Source organism: Danio rerio, chromosome 17 (genome assembly GCF_049306965.1).
Source record: "Danio rerio strain Tuebingen ecotype United States chromosome 17, GRCz12tu, whole genome shotgun sequence".
NCBI lineage: Eukaryota > Metazoa > Chordata > Actinopteri > Cypriniformes > Danionidae > Danio > Danio rerio.
Window position 1 is genome coordinate 35001969 of NC_133192.1, and position 12275 is coordinate 35014243.

At 34.5% G+C, this 12275-nt stretch overlaps 1 protein-coding gene across 3 annotated transcripts; it reads left to right on the forward strand.

Annotated features, from left to right (window-relative positions):
* The first annotated feature begins 319 nt into the window (after window positions 1–319).
* dnajc27 (DnaJ (Hsp40) homolog, subfamily C, member 27) lies at window positions 320–12039 on the forward strand. 3 transcript variants are annotated; one of them, XR_222434.6, is made up of 8 exons: window positions 320–700; window positions 1062–1144; window positions 2677–2746; window positions 3835–3999; window positions 4088–4210; window positions 4917–5077; window positions 7592–7787; window positions 8715–12039. XR_222434.6 is itself a non-coding variant. In XM_005158728.6 (8 exons), exons 1-8 carry the CDS (start codon window positions 614–616, stop codon window positions 8716–8718), a joined length of 822 nt encoding a protein of 273 aa, XP_005158785.1. In that variant the 5' UTR covers window positions 320–613; the 3' UTR covers window positions 8719–12039. The 3 variants fall into 3 exon arrangements, 2 of the variants coding, with proteins under 2 accessions (XP_005158785.1, NP_001007163.1); XM_005158728.6 differs by having other exon boundaries at window positions 7592–7720; NM_001007162.2 differs by lacking the exon at window positions 8715–12039 and having other exon boundaries at window positions 552–700; window positions 7592–7749.
* Window positions 12040–12275: the final 236 nt, after the last annotated feature.

The window sequence follows — 12275 nt, forward strand, 5'->3', positions numbered from 1 at the left end:
AATAATATCTGTGTGGAGAAAAGACTGACTCGACCATCCATTCTCCTGAGTTCGGGACGGAGAACCGTTCGAACCAATTCAATCGATTCATTCAGAAGATCCGAACTAAAGCGAGTTGATTCCCTTTTGACGAATCTGTGTTATAGGTAGCAGTCGCTACAGAAACTCTCATTTGTTTGCTACGATTTGCCAGTTTTTTGTCTCTCCTAAGTATACATACTCATTAAATTAGCATTCATTTCTTTAGTGTATATTTGAAAATAATTTGTTTGAAAACAATCTTTAAGCACCTCAAGGTTCTGTTGAATCAGCTGACTTCAATCGGTTGGTCATATACTCGTTGCTAGGGCAGTTAGCCCGTTAGCATAAAGAGGTTAAAATAATTTAAATAAAATGTTTGCGTTTTTCCCCGCGACGAATGGCGTGTTAAATATACTAGGGGTTTATGGAAAAATGTTACCCTGGCATCCTGACATACTGGGCTCTCTATTAGCCATATAAGTTAGCGATCAGCTGCTCACTGTTTACAGAGCCACTCAAACAAACAGACAGCCATACGTGAAGTCGGTGGATATTTCATCTTTTTTGGACGAGGTTTGGGAATAAGTGCAATATGGACACCAATGTCCAGAAAAGGCGAGAGAACAAGAAGTCGTTACGGGTTAAGGTCATTAGTCTGGGAAATGCTGAGGTGGGAAAGGTAAGGATGGACTGTTGTTTTGAATCATACAGACATCAAACTTCAAAGATCAGGTGGCTATTTACATTAATTTATTAACATGACTGTTAACAAGACATGTTTTACGGATACGTATGTGTGTGTACATGTCAGAAGTTCAATGCTTGCTTAATTTTCTATTCAAACATTATTCCACATTGTAATCAGATTTCCCCTTATGTAAAATTGTCATGAATGTAATATCCACATACTGTAATTTAGACAATGTTTAGAAATGTTTGTAGGTTGTCCTGCACAGCATGTATGGTAGCGTGCTAGATTATCTTAAAATAAGTAATGTTAAAAAAAAAAATTTGATAATATTTCTGTTTATTTGTTCTAGAGCTGCATCATTAAACGTTACTGTGAGAAGAGATTTGTGCCCAAGTATCTAGCCACTATTGGGATAGATTATGGTGTAACAAAGTAAGTGTGATGCGGTTTGTTGAAGGACCACTTTCTGTAACTTTAACACACACAAATAGTTCTTAAGACAACAAGAATAATTTAATCTAAGATTAAACACTTGTCATATTCATTGCACATAAACAACCCCTTTGTGTGTTGTCTAGTTTTTAATTGCTGTAATTTTATTGTCAAGTGTTAATTTTTTTTCTTTTCTAGGGCTGCACGTTATTAAAAATATTGGCATTGCAACATTTTTTTTCTTTGATATATATTACCAAATGAATAACTTTTCACCAAATGGTTTAATAGCATTATTTTAAAAATTAATCTTAAATTTAGACTAGTTGTGGTGATTTTGTAAGGGTGTGAATCATTCATTTGTTTTCTTTTTGGCTTAGTCCCTTTATTGATCCGGGGTCGCCACAGCGGAATGAACCGACAATTTATTCAGCACATTTTTACACAGCGGATGCCTTTCCAGTCACAACCCATTTCTGGAAAACATCCACACTCACTCATTCATACTATAGACAATTTAGCCTACCCAATTCACCTGTACAGCATGTACTTGAACTGGGGGAAACCGGAGCACCCTGAGGAGACCCACGCGAGGGATAACATGCAAACTCCACACAGAAATGCCAACTGACACAGCACTACCTACTGCGCTTATTGCCCGTGTGAATCATGGATGAAAAATACTAAATAAATTGCAAGCAAAAATAAATGCAATAGGGCAATGAAAAAGAGCAAAACAATGAACTTTGTGGTTTTCTGGCGAGTCAAACATTATTCATGTACAGCAATCTAAAAATCAAACATAATGTAAAATAACACTGCTTTTACTGTATTAATAATTCATTTGAAAGTTACAAATGTTGCACTCATTATGCCCAAATGGTTTATTTCCCTTAAACTCTTTCAAAATGCCTTGAATGACCGTCAACTAGCTCTCTGCGTCTCTCACATGGTTACTCACTGAAGCTAAGCAGGGCTGTGCCTGGTCAGTACCTGGATGGGAGACCACATGGGAAAGCTTGGTTGCTCCTGGAAGTGCTTTTCATGACAACAGTAGGGGGCGCTCAACTTGGGATCTGTGTGAGTCCTAGCACCCCAGTATATTGATGGGGACTCTAAACTGAAAACTCTTGCAAAGGATAACGTTTTTACTGTGTTTTGGTAAATCTTTACAGTGACTCCACAAATTTAATGTATTCTGAATTGTGGTGCTGATCAACTATAATAATCCAAACAGCATTGCACATTCTGCGATGTGACTATTGTGGATGCACACATTGCCATATTGATGCTGATATGATATATTGTGCAGCCCTGTTATTGTCCTAAATTTATTCAATTATTTTTACATTTCTTTAGTGAATTATACAAATGGAATGCTATTAGTTATTAATTGTCTATGATGATTTTTTAATTAAATAAATATTAAAACTATAATCATTTTCAAACATTTTGAAGTGGTTGTTTTCTTAGTTATTGCTTTCATATTGTGCGTTCAATAAAAAAGTAATTGCCTTTCTTTTCTTCTTAAGGGTTCAGGTACGGGACCGGGAGATAAAAGTAAATATTTTTGACATGGCTGGACATCCTTTCTTTTATGAGGTATTGCTTGAATTATTTTAAATTGATATGGATAAAAAAAAGATTACTATTATTATTTAAATAACATTTTCTTAAAAACAATAAAAGTGAAAAACAACTTAGCATTTCTCCCCTGTACATTAAAAAAATAATTTTTGATCATACAAATTTTTTACGATGATTTACAAGAGATGTCATTCAGCGATCAGTGTACAACATTATATGCCAAAAAAAGTTGCCAAGCTTATTTAAAACAACAATAATTTCTTAAAACTAAAAGACGTGGGTATTACAATTCAGCCTGAAAAGTTTTAATGTTTTAAAAACCATTTTAAGGTCAAAATTGTTAGCCCCTGTAAGCTATATTTGTGTTCGATAGTGTACAGAACAAACCATCGTTATACAATAACTTGCCTAATTACCCTATCCTGCCTAGTTAACTCAACCTAGTTAAGCTTTTAAATGTCACTTTAAGCTGTATAGAAGTGTCTTGAAAAATATCTTGTCAAATATTATTTACTGTCATCTTGGCAAAGATAAAATAAATCAGTTATTAGAAATGAGTTTTTAAAACTATCATGTTTAGAAATGTGTTGAAAAAAAATCTTCTCTTCGTTAAATAGATTTTTTAAACTATTTAAACTCTTACCTCTATCATTCTAACCACTAGGTGTTACCCTTTTTATATAAAATAATATAAAATTAATATTTGTTTGTGCTAAATGTTGATGAAACATTTTCACCTATATCTTTACAATTTATTTTCACAAAAGCTATATGAAACATCATATACTTTACTTTTTATTTGATATGCATTTTATGTAAATAAAATAATTTTTGTAAATTATATTTTGATGCAGACATATCATCTTTGACCCAAGAATGTACTATACAGTCAATTTATTAGTATTGTTAAAAACCATGAAGAATGCAGTCGAGATTTGTTTTGTTTCTGACCACAGTGTGGTAGTATTGAGCTGCTGTCAATAAAATGTCCTCCCTGAAGACCCAGATGGCATCAGCATTTAACATATTCTCCATTGCCATGCTTGTAATGGCTGTATTAAGATTTTATTGTTAGTTGTGAATTGATAATATGTGTTTTACAGGTCCGCAATGAGTTTTATAAGGACTCTCAGGGAGTGATTCTAGTCTATGATGTTGGCTTGAGAGAGAGTTTTGATGCTCTGGACAGCTGGCTCACAGAGATGAAGCAGGAGATGGGCTCGCAGGCTAACATGGAGAACATCATCTTTGTTGTGTGTGCAAACAAGGTGCCACAAGTGTTTAAACATCTGTTTAGGTTATCTGTGATTTATTTGATAGAGACTTGTTTTAAAGTGCAGATTTTCACCCTAAAAGGTTGACTTGACAAAAAGGAGAGTGGTGGATGAGAGTGAAGGGAGACTTTGGGCTGAGAGCAGAGGATTTCATTACTTTGAAACTTCTGCCCAGAGCGGGGAAGGCATCAATGAAATGTTTCAGGTGTGTAATCCTTATAAAGCTTTTTTATTTGTACAAAACTGCCATTCTGTAAAGGTGATGAAATGAATGTCGTTTAATGCATGTCTCTTTGCTGAATTTATTTAATTAACTCAAAATACCTAATTTATTAAAGGAACACTCCACTTTCATTTTACAACTCCCCTAGAGTTAAACAGTTGAGTTTAATCATTTTTAATCCATTCAGCCGTGCCAGATCTGGTAGGAGGGCACATTTAGATTAGCTTAGCATAAATCATTGAATTGGATTAGACCATTAGCATCTTGCTTTAAAATGACTAAATCTTTCAATAAATTTTCTATTTAAACCTCGACTCTCTTGTATTTATGTCATATACTACATCTGTTGTAAAATGTGGAAAAAATTGCTATTTTCTAGGCATGGAAATCAGCTTCTTGTACAGGGAATGCACCTTAAATTAGAATTAATACTATTGCTATATTAATATTACTATCACTATTGTTTGTTGACTGTGAAACTGCTCTGAACAAGCAGATTTTTGGTCATGTTGTTTTATTAAAGTACTAAAAGTGGCTCAGAGTTGATTAGGGCTTGTAGCAGTCCAGCATTAGATCTGAGTCAATTAACAGTAAACTTAGAAGAGTTATAAGAACTGATTTAAATTGTAAAAATCATAAATTCACATTTAAATGGTGTGGTATTTCTGCTGTGTTTATACATCCTCAGTCGTTTTTCTCCTCAATAACTGATATGTGTGAAAACGGAGGGAAGAGACCTACTCCAGAGGTGAGCGTAGGTTTTACCAAAGAGCAGGCAGACACCATCCGACGCATCCGCAACAGCAAAGACAGCTGGGATATGCTGGGAGTCAAACCTGGGGCCACAAGGTAAATTTCATGCTAAATGTGGGGATTAGATAATGTTTAACCTGCCCAAAACAGATTTGTTGCTTGTAATAAACTTTCAACTCTAGACCAAAAAAATCTGGCTTGCAGCACTAACCAGCCATATGCAATAAATATTTTGGGCAATCTTTTAAAATAGCGTCTATCAATAATAGAATGCTTATTGTTATTGCATTTGCATTAAGATTTTTGTTTTTATTCCCATAACCCATTTAACCTCACCTGATTCAGTGTGAGCGATAATTACTTTTGATAGTGTTTCAGTATGATTTACTCACACTCCTGGTTGTGTTAGCTTGGCTGGTTTAATCATGTGGGTCAGATCATTAGAAAATGCCTGCAATCCAATTAGCATCCCTAAAGTCTCTCCTGCCCGTCTAATCAGCCTCTTTGAGATTTCCTCAACACCCCGAGAAACCAGTCATGAGCTTGTGTCGTTCCTCATGGCCAACCAATCGGAGATCTTCTCTGGGGACAAAGCCTATCTTCTTTAGCTGATTCTTCACTGTGATCTCTCACTGTGATCTCATTTTAGCGGGACCACACAATGTTTTGCTCTATCAGCATTTTAAAGGCCTGCATAATACTGGGAAAATAATTTAATTAAAAAATTTGCTAAAAGTTTTTATTTACGTATTGATTATACTAAAATAAAGTGGTAATATGTTTTTTTTTATTAAATCTAATTCAAAGTCATAAAACTATTTCAAGGTGCAAATATTCACACTCTAAAGCCAAAATGTTTGTAGATATTCAAATTCTTATTAGCTGTTGTCGTTTTCCTCTCGTCTCTTCTGCCATTAGTATTTATTTTCACCTCTATGCTGTGAATTACTAGTTCACCCTTGAATCATGAACTGAAGACCAGGGGCACTTTAGTTCATTTTTAAGGGTACTTTTTATCCAAAAGAAAAAAGGACATGTGCACTATATACAGGTTGAGCTCTATCTGTGCACGTGCCTGTTCACAGCCTTTGCGCAATACTTTGTTTATGCACTTTATGCAGCAGTTACAGCCTCAAGTCTTTTTGAATATAATGCCAAATGTTTGGAACACCTGTCTTTGGGAATTTTTGCCCATTCCTCTTTGCAGTACCTCTCAAGCTCTATCAGGTTGGATGGGAAGCAACGATGTACAGCCATTTTCAGATCTCTCCAGAGATGTTCAATAGGATTTAGGTCTGGGCTCTGGCTGGGCCACTCAAGGACATTCACTGAGTAGTTGTGAAGCCACTTTATTGATATTTTGGCGGTGTGCTGTGGGTCATTGTCCTGCTGGAAGATGAACCGTCGCCCCAGTCTGAGGTCAAGAGCACTCTGAAGCAGGTTTTCATTCAGGATGTTTCTGTATATTGCTGCATTCATCTTTCCCTCTATCCTGACTAGTCTTCCAGTTCCTGGTCTGAGAGTCCTTTCTTATGGTCTGAGAGTCCTTCAGATGCCCTTTGGCAAATTTCAGGTAGGGAGTGGCGTCCGTCTGGCCACTCTACCATTCAGGCCTGATTGGTGGATTGCTGCACAGATGGTTGTTCTTCTGTAAGGTTCTCCTCTCTCCACGCTTGAGCTCAGACAGAGTGATCCTCGGGTTATTGATCATTTCCCTGACTAAGGCCCTTCTCCCCCGATTACTCAGCTTAGATGGCCAGCCAGCTCTAGGAAAAGTCCTGGTGGTTCCAAAAATCTTCCACTTACGGATGATGCAGGCCACTGTGCTTATGTGAACCTACAGAGCAGCAGAAATTGTTCTATAACCTTCTCCAGCCTTGTGCCTCGAGACAGTCCTGTCTCGGAGGTCTACAGACAATTCTTTTGTCTTCATGCTTGGTTTGTGCTTTGACATGCACTGTCAACCTTATATAGACAGGTGTATGCCTTTTCAAATCATGTCCAATCAACTGAATTTACCACAGGTGAACTCCAATTAAGCTGCTTAAACATCTCAAGTATGATCAGAGGAAACAGAATGTACCCGAGCTCAATTTAGAGCTTCACAGCAAAGTTTTTTTTATTTATAATAAATTTTTAACCATTTAAAATAATAATTTTTTACATTGTCATTATGGGGTATTGTGGGTAGAATTTTGAGGAAACAATTTTATCCATTTTGGAATAAGGCTGTAACATAAAAAAAATGTGGAAAAAGTGAAGCGCTATGAATACCTTCCGGATGCACTGTAAATTGTAAAACCTTAATTTAATGTCTCTAGTACATATTTTCCTGTCATGAAAACGACCATAGAATCTGGCATGTCTTCAAACTCAAACATTCATTCATTTTCTTTTTGGCTTAGTCCCTTTATTCATTCGCCACAGCAGAATGAACCGCCAACTTATCAAGCATATGTTTTGCGCAGCAGATGACCTTCCAACCACAACCCAACAAAACTCAAACAAACATATGCTATTATTTTGAAATCATAATTCTTCTGTGTTATTGTGCAGCCCTTCTGTGCAGTCTGACATCTATTAAGGGTTTTTCTTATTTTGTGCTTATAGGGAAGAAGTCAACAAGGCATACAGGAAGTTGGCGGTACTGTTGCACCCAGACAAGTGTGTGGCCCCAGGCAGCGAGGATGCCTTTAAAGCAGTGGTTAATGCTCGCACGTCCCTCCTCAAGAATATCAAGTAGGATCAAGTGTCCACACACAACTGCATCTCTCATGGTTCCATTACCAACATACTCCTCCTCATTGTGAGATATGCCATGACACAGATTTTTTTTTCTTCATTGTGCCATCTAAATATGAATCTTTTTTTTTTAACTGCTTGCTTTGTTGATTTGTTTGAATTTGATAGATTATATATTTATTTAACATACTATTAAAGGTTTCATTCACCCCAAAATTAAAATTCTGTAATTGTTTACTGTCATTTCATAACGTTAGGACAAGATAAATAAAGATATTTGTAGTGAATTATGAGAAATTTCTCCATTTAAAAGTTTATTAATTTCATATTTGGACGTTTTGAAATATTTATAAAGAGATCAATAAATAAATCAATTAGGAACCACTTCATTGAATCCAAATGTTATAAAAAAGCATAATCGCAGTATAATAATGAATAGGTTTAATTTAGGCTTTTTTTTAAATAAATAAACATTAATCATAAAGTAAACTTAAACAAAGCTTAACATAGCTGCAATAACAAGAACAAACAAGTGTACAGGAACAAACTTAATTGTTTAAGCTCCGACATGCTGTTGTGGTACACATGAACCTCATTAAGCTTCTGTGACCAGATTTGTATGCTGTAAACATTGTAAGCGTTCATACCAGAACATTTTAGCAAAATAAAGACACAAATGTATCTAATTTTAGTATAAATTTTCTCATCCATGCTCTGAAGATGGACAGATGTTTCATGGCTTCAGAACAATAAGAGTAAATGCTAACAAAACTTTAATTTTGGGGTCAACAAAACCCTTTAAATGTATTTTTTAAGAAAACAATTGTAAGCTAGTGCAGTTCAAATATGCTATCAAAATATTTAAAGTACAAAAAAGACGTAACACCACAAAAGTGTTTTTCTTTCACCTCAAGTTGTCATCAAAAATCAACAAATGAGCACTTGGACTCTTTAAGGATGCTGCAACTTAACTGTGTTCCCTTGTTTTAAGTTGATCGGCTTCACATTGCCATTAGCTGGAGTTGAAGAGTTCCCTTCTCAGTGAAGATCACTCTTAAAGCACACGGAGAAGCCACTGGACTCGAACAAAGACGTATGTCAGATGTGCAGCTGTGACCGCACTTGTTTATAATGTAATATATGTTCATGTGCTGTTATTGTTGGGAAACCTCGATGCTCTGAGGGGCATATCTGTCAGGATCACTTTAGAACATGAGAATATCATTGGTGGGCCTTTCCTTTTCTCAGTCTGTCCTGTGACAGTTGACTGTTGTACTGCACTACTCCTATAGATGACAAGTTAATACCACTTATTTACCAGCTGATTTGCGACCCAGACTTACCATTTTAATGTTTTAGTTTAATCCTGACACACCTCATAAGTTAGCCGTGACCTACATGGCTCATTCACTTATTTGTTGTTTTTATCCACTCCACTTTAACTTACTTTAAATAGGAGGAAAAGCATGGAAAGGTTTTCTAAGTGCAAGTGCAATATAAAAATAGCGTGTATTTCTCAGATTTACCACTAGCTTTATTCTACTACTTGCTAAGTTATCGTTGAAGATGAATCAATAATATATTAAAATATCTACATATAAAAATGATTAAGAAATGTTTGTGTAACATGCCAATTCAACTTCAAGTTTACTTAAGTTAGGTCATTTTTAAGTACAAAATAGGTGGTCAATAGACTATTATTCAAGTATTTGGAGCCAGGTGATATTGAATGCATTACATTATTCAAAGATAACAGTAAAGATATTAAAATTGTGACTGTGTTTTTCATCGTTTGAGCTCGAGAAATGCTTCTTTAGCATTAATCCTTGTGCACTGTTTAAATTTACAACCCTTTCGTTATGTTCAGGATAAAACATTCACTGAATTAAACTGTATAAAAGATAAATATGTTTTTCAAATTCTTTTGGCGTAAATCTGTTAATCAATCTCAGTCCTGATCAAAACTACTAAATTGTTTAGAGAATTACTAGATTTTAACTCCTTAAGTTCACAAATTATGTCACTGATTTGGTGGAAAAAAAAACATAAAATGACATTTTCAATATAAAAAGTAATTGTTGACAGGATTTTTCATTTACCTTTTATCACAGTCTTGGATATGTGAAATATTAGTAACAACATCGGCTTTGGTGCATTGTTACATTTTCATTTTTTTTCTCTTTAATTTACTGTTGGTGGCTGTTTTTGCCACATTGCCCCACTTCCATTATAACCACATTTAATGGTGCATAAATACAGTCTTTGTTTTTATTTACTTGATGTAGTTCTGAGAGCTGAGATGCATATTTTGATATTCTCAGGCACGTTAAGGTAAGTGTACGTATAAAGGTCACTCTCACACACACACACACACAAACACACACACACACACTTTTTTTTGCTGTTATACTCCATATAAAATTAGAAGCTAAGCTTTGTTTTTGCACAGGCTTATCTAAAGGGTTAATGGTGCCAACTCATGATCAACAGTAAAAATGACAAATTTTATCTCTTCCCAACAGGGAAAACCACATACAATCAAATATGCATGAATAAATGCTATCATGGTTATATAATCAAAAATAGTGGTTACAATGGAAGTCAATGGGGCAAAAAATAAAAATTAATCAAAAACAATGCATCAATGCAATCTACATGTCCAAGACTGTAATAAAAGGTAAAAAATACATTCCACAGTTACGTTTTACACTGAAAATACATCATTTTGTGTTTTACATCATCTATGAACTTGGCAATTAAAGAGTTAAAATCCTGTATTTTTTCTAAAGAATTTAGTAGTTTTGATCAGGACTGAGGATGATTAACAGATTTATGCAAAAATTATATTTATCTGATGTATTTTTACACCAGTTTAATTTAGCGGTTATTTTCATCCTGAACATAACAAAAGGGTAGTCAAGCTGAACAGTATATTGTTGAATTTAAATTTTTTTGAAAAAAATGTGTCAAAATAAGATTTTAAAATCACTCTGCTAGCTGAAACAGAAAAAGTTCTGGCCAAATTAAGACACAAAATCATCCTAGAATGGATGAAAACACCCCCAACAGCACACAAGGGTTCAGTCAGCATATAATTTGTGCAGACTTTGAAAGTTAGCTTCTGAATTTACTTTTAGACTTAGGAATAAATTACCCTATAAAATATATATATATAATACCCTATATTATTAATATAGAAGGTGTGATGAGGTATAGTTCATGATTAACTTCAGTTTGTCAAATGAATACGCTTCTAAATCATAAAAATACATAAATTATTATGTAAAACGTAATTACCAACTCCAAACATTTGAATGATAGTCTAGTAGAGGCTGTGATCACTAGTGCCAAGACTATTTCCAAGTATATAGCGTTTACCAATCTTTACACAACCTGTGAAGGTTTTGCAAAGTTCAGAGCTAAAAAAAAAGATAAATGAATAAATGTTATCACAGTAGCTTAGTCACTGATTTGATATAAATATGGTTGATTTCTCTATTGTGAAATGTATTACGCATGAAAGGAACTCGGTGAATTTGTCACAATCATAATATCTGGTCCGAGGGTAAAGTAAAAAGTGGCTTTGTTTACATCAACACTAGAATAAATAACGACAACTTCGCTGAAACTGTTCAATTAGCAGAGCTGTGTAGATGTGCCAACATGCATTAGCTCAACAATGTTTTGTTTGGCCCTCAAGTACAGTATATAAATACTTCTATGTAGGTTTAAAAAAAAAAGAACACTGTAATGCAAGTATATCAAATACTGTATTTTTTTATGGAACTGTGGTGTTTACAACATGATGTGGATGTACATGTGCAGTGTTATTTATTCATATTTTAATATATTTATCTGAAAAAGTACACATTTGTGATTTCTCTTTTTCATTTCTTTTATTTTGAAGTGCATTTTTAGTCAGTTGATAACATGCTGCTTTGTTTGCTATGTTGTACTATGTAAGATGTACCCAAACTATTTTAGAACGTTGCATCATCCGAAATGTGAAAATATGAGTTGTACTCCTAAATTTTTAATTGGTTATAGCCTACTTTACCAGATTTATTTTTAACCTGAGTCACTTTTATTTCCATGTTTGGTTTCATTGTGTGACATTGATTTGTCTGAAAATATGGTGCAGCATGAGAAAGAAGCATGTTTGTGATTATGCAGAAAACAATATGTTTTTGAGGCCTGTTTACATGAATGCCAAGGCCACCGCTCAATGGGAAAAGTGGCTCTGTTTTGTGCACAGAAGCATTTACTTTCTCCATTTGGCTTATATAGAACATCAATAAAGGAATACATGTAAATCATTTTGCCTTTTTGCGTTATTAGCTTGCCACGTTACAAACTAAACCAGTACCAAAAAGCTAAATTATGGGCCACTCACACAGAACTTTTTATAAAATTAAACGCAGGGAACACTGAGAGCAACTTTTAATGTCTAAGACAACTTAGACTCAAGCTCAATCTGCAAATGTGTCTAACTTGCGCAAATTATTGTAGAAAAAAAACCCCAACAAAATAATATGCAAAACAAAAACAAATA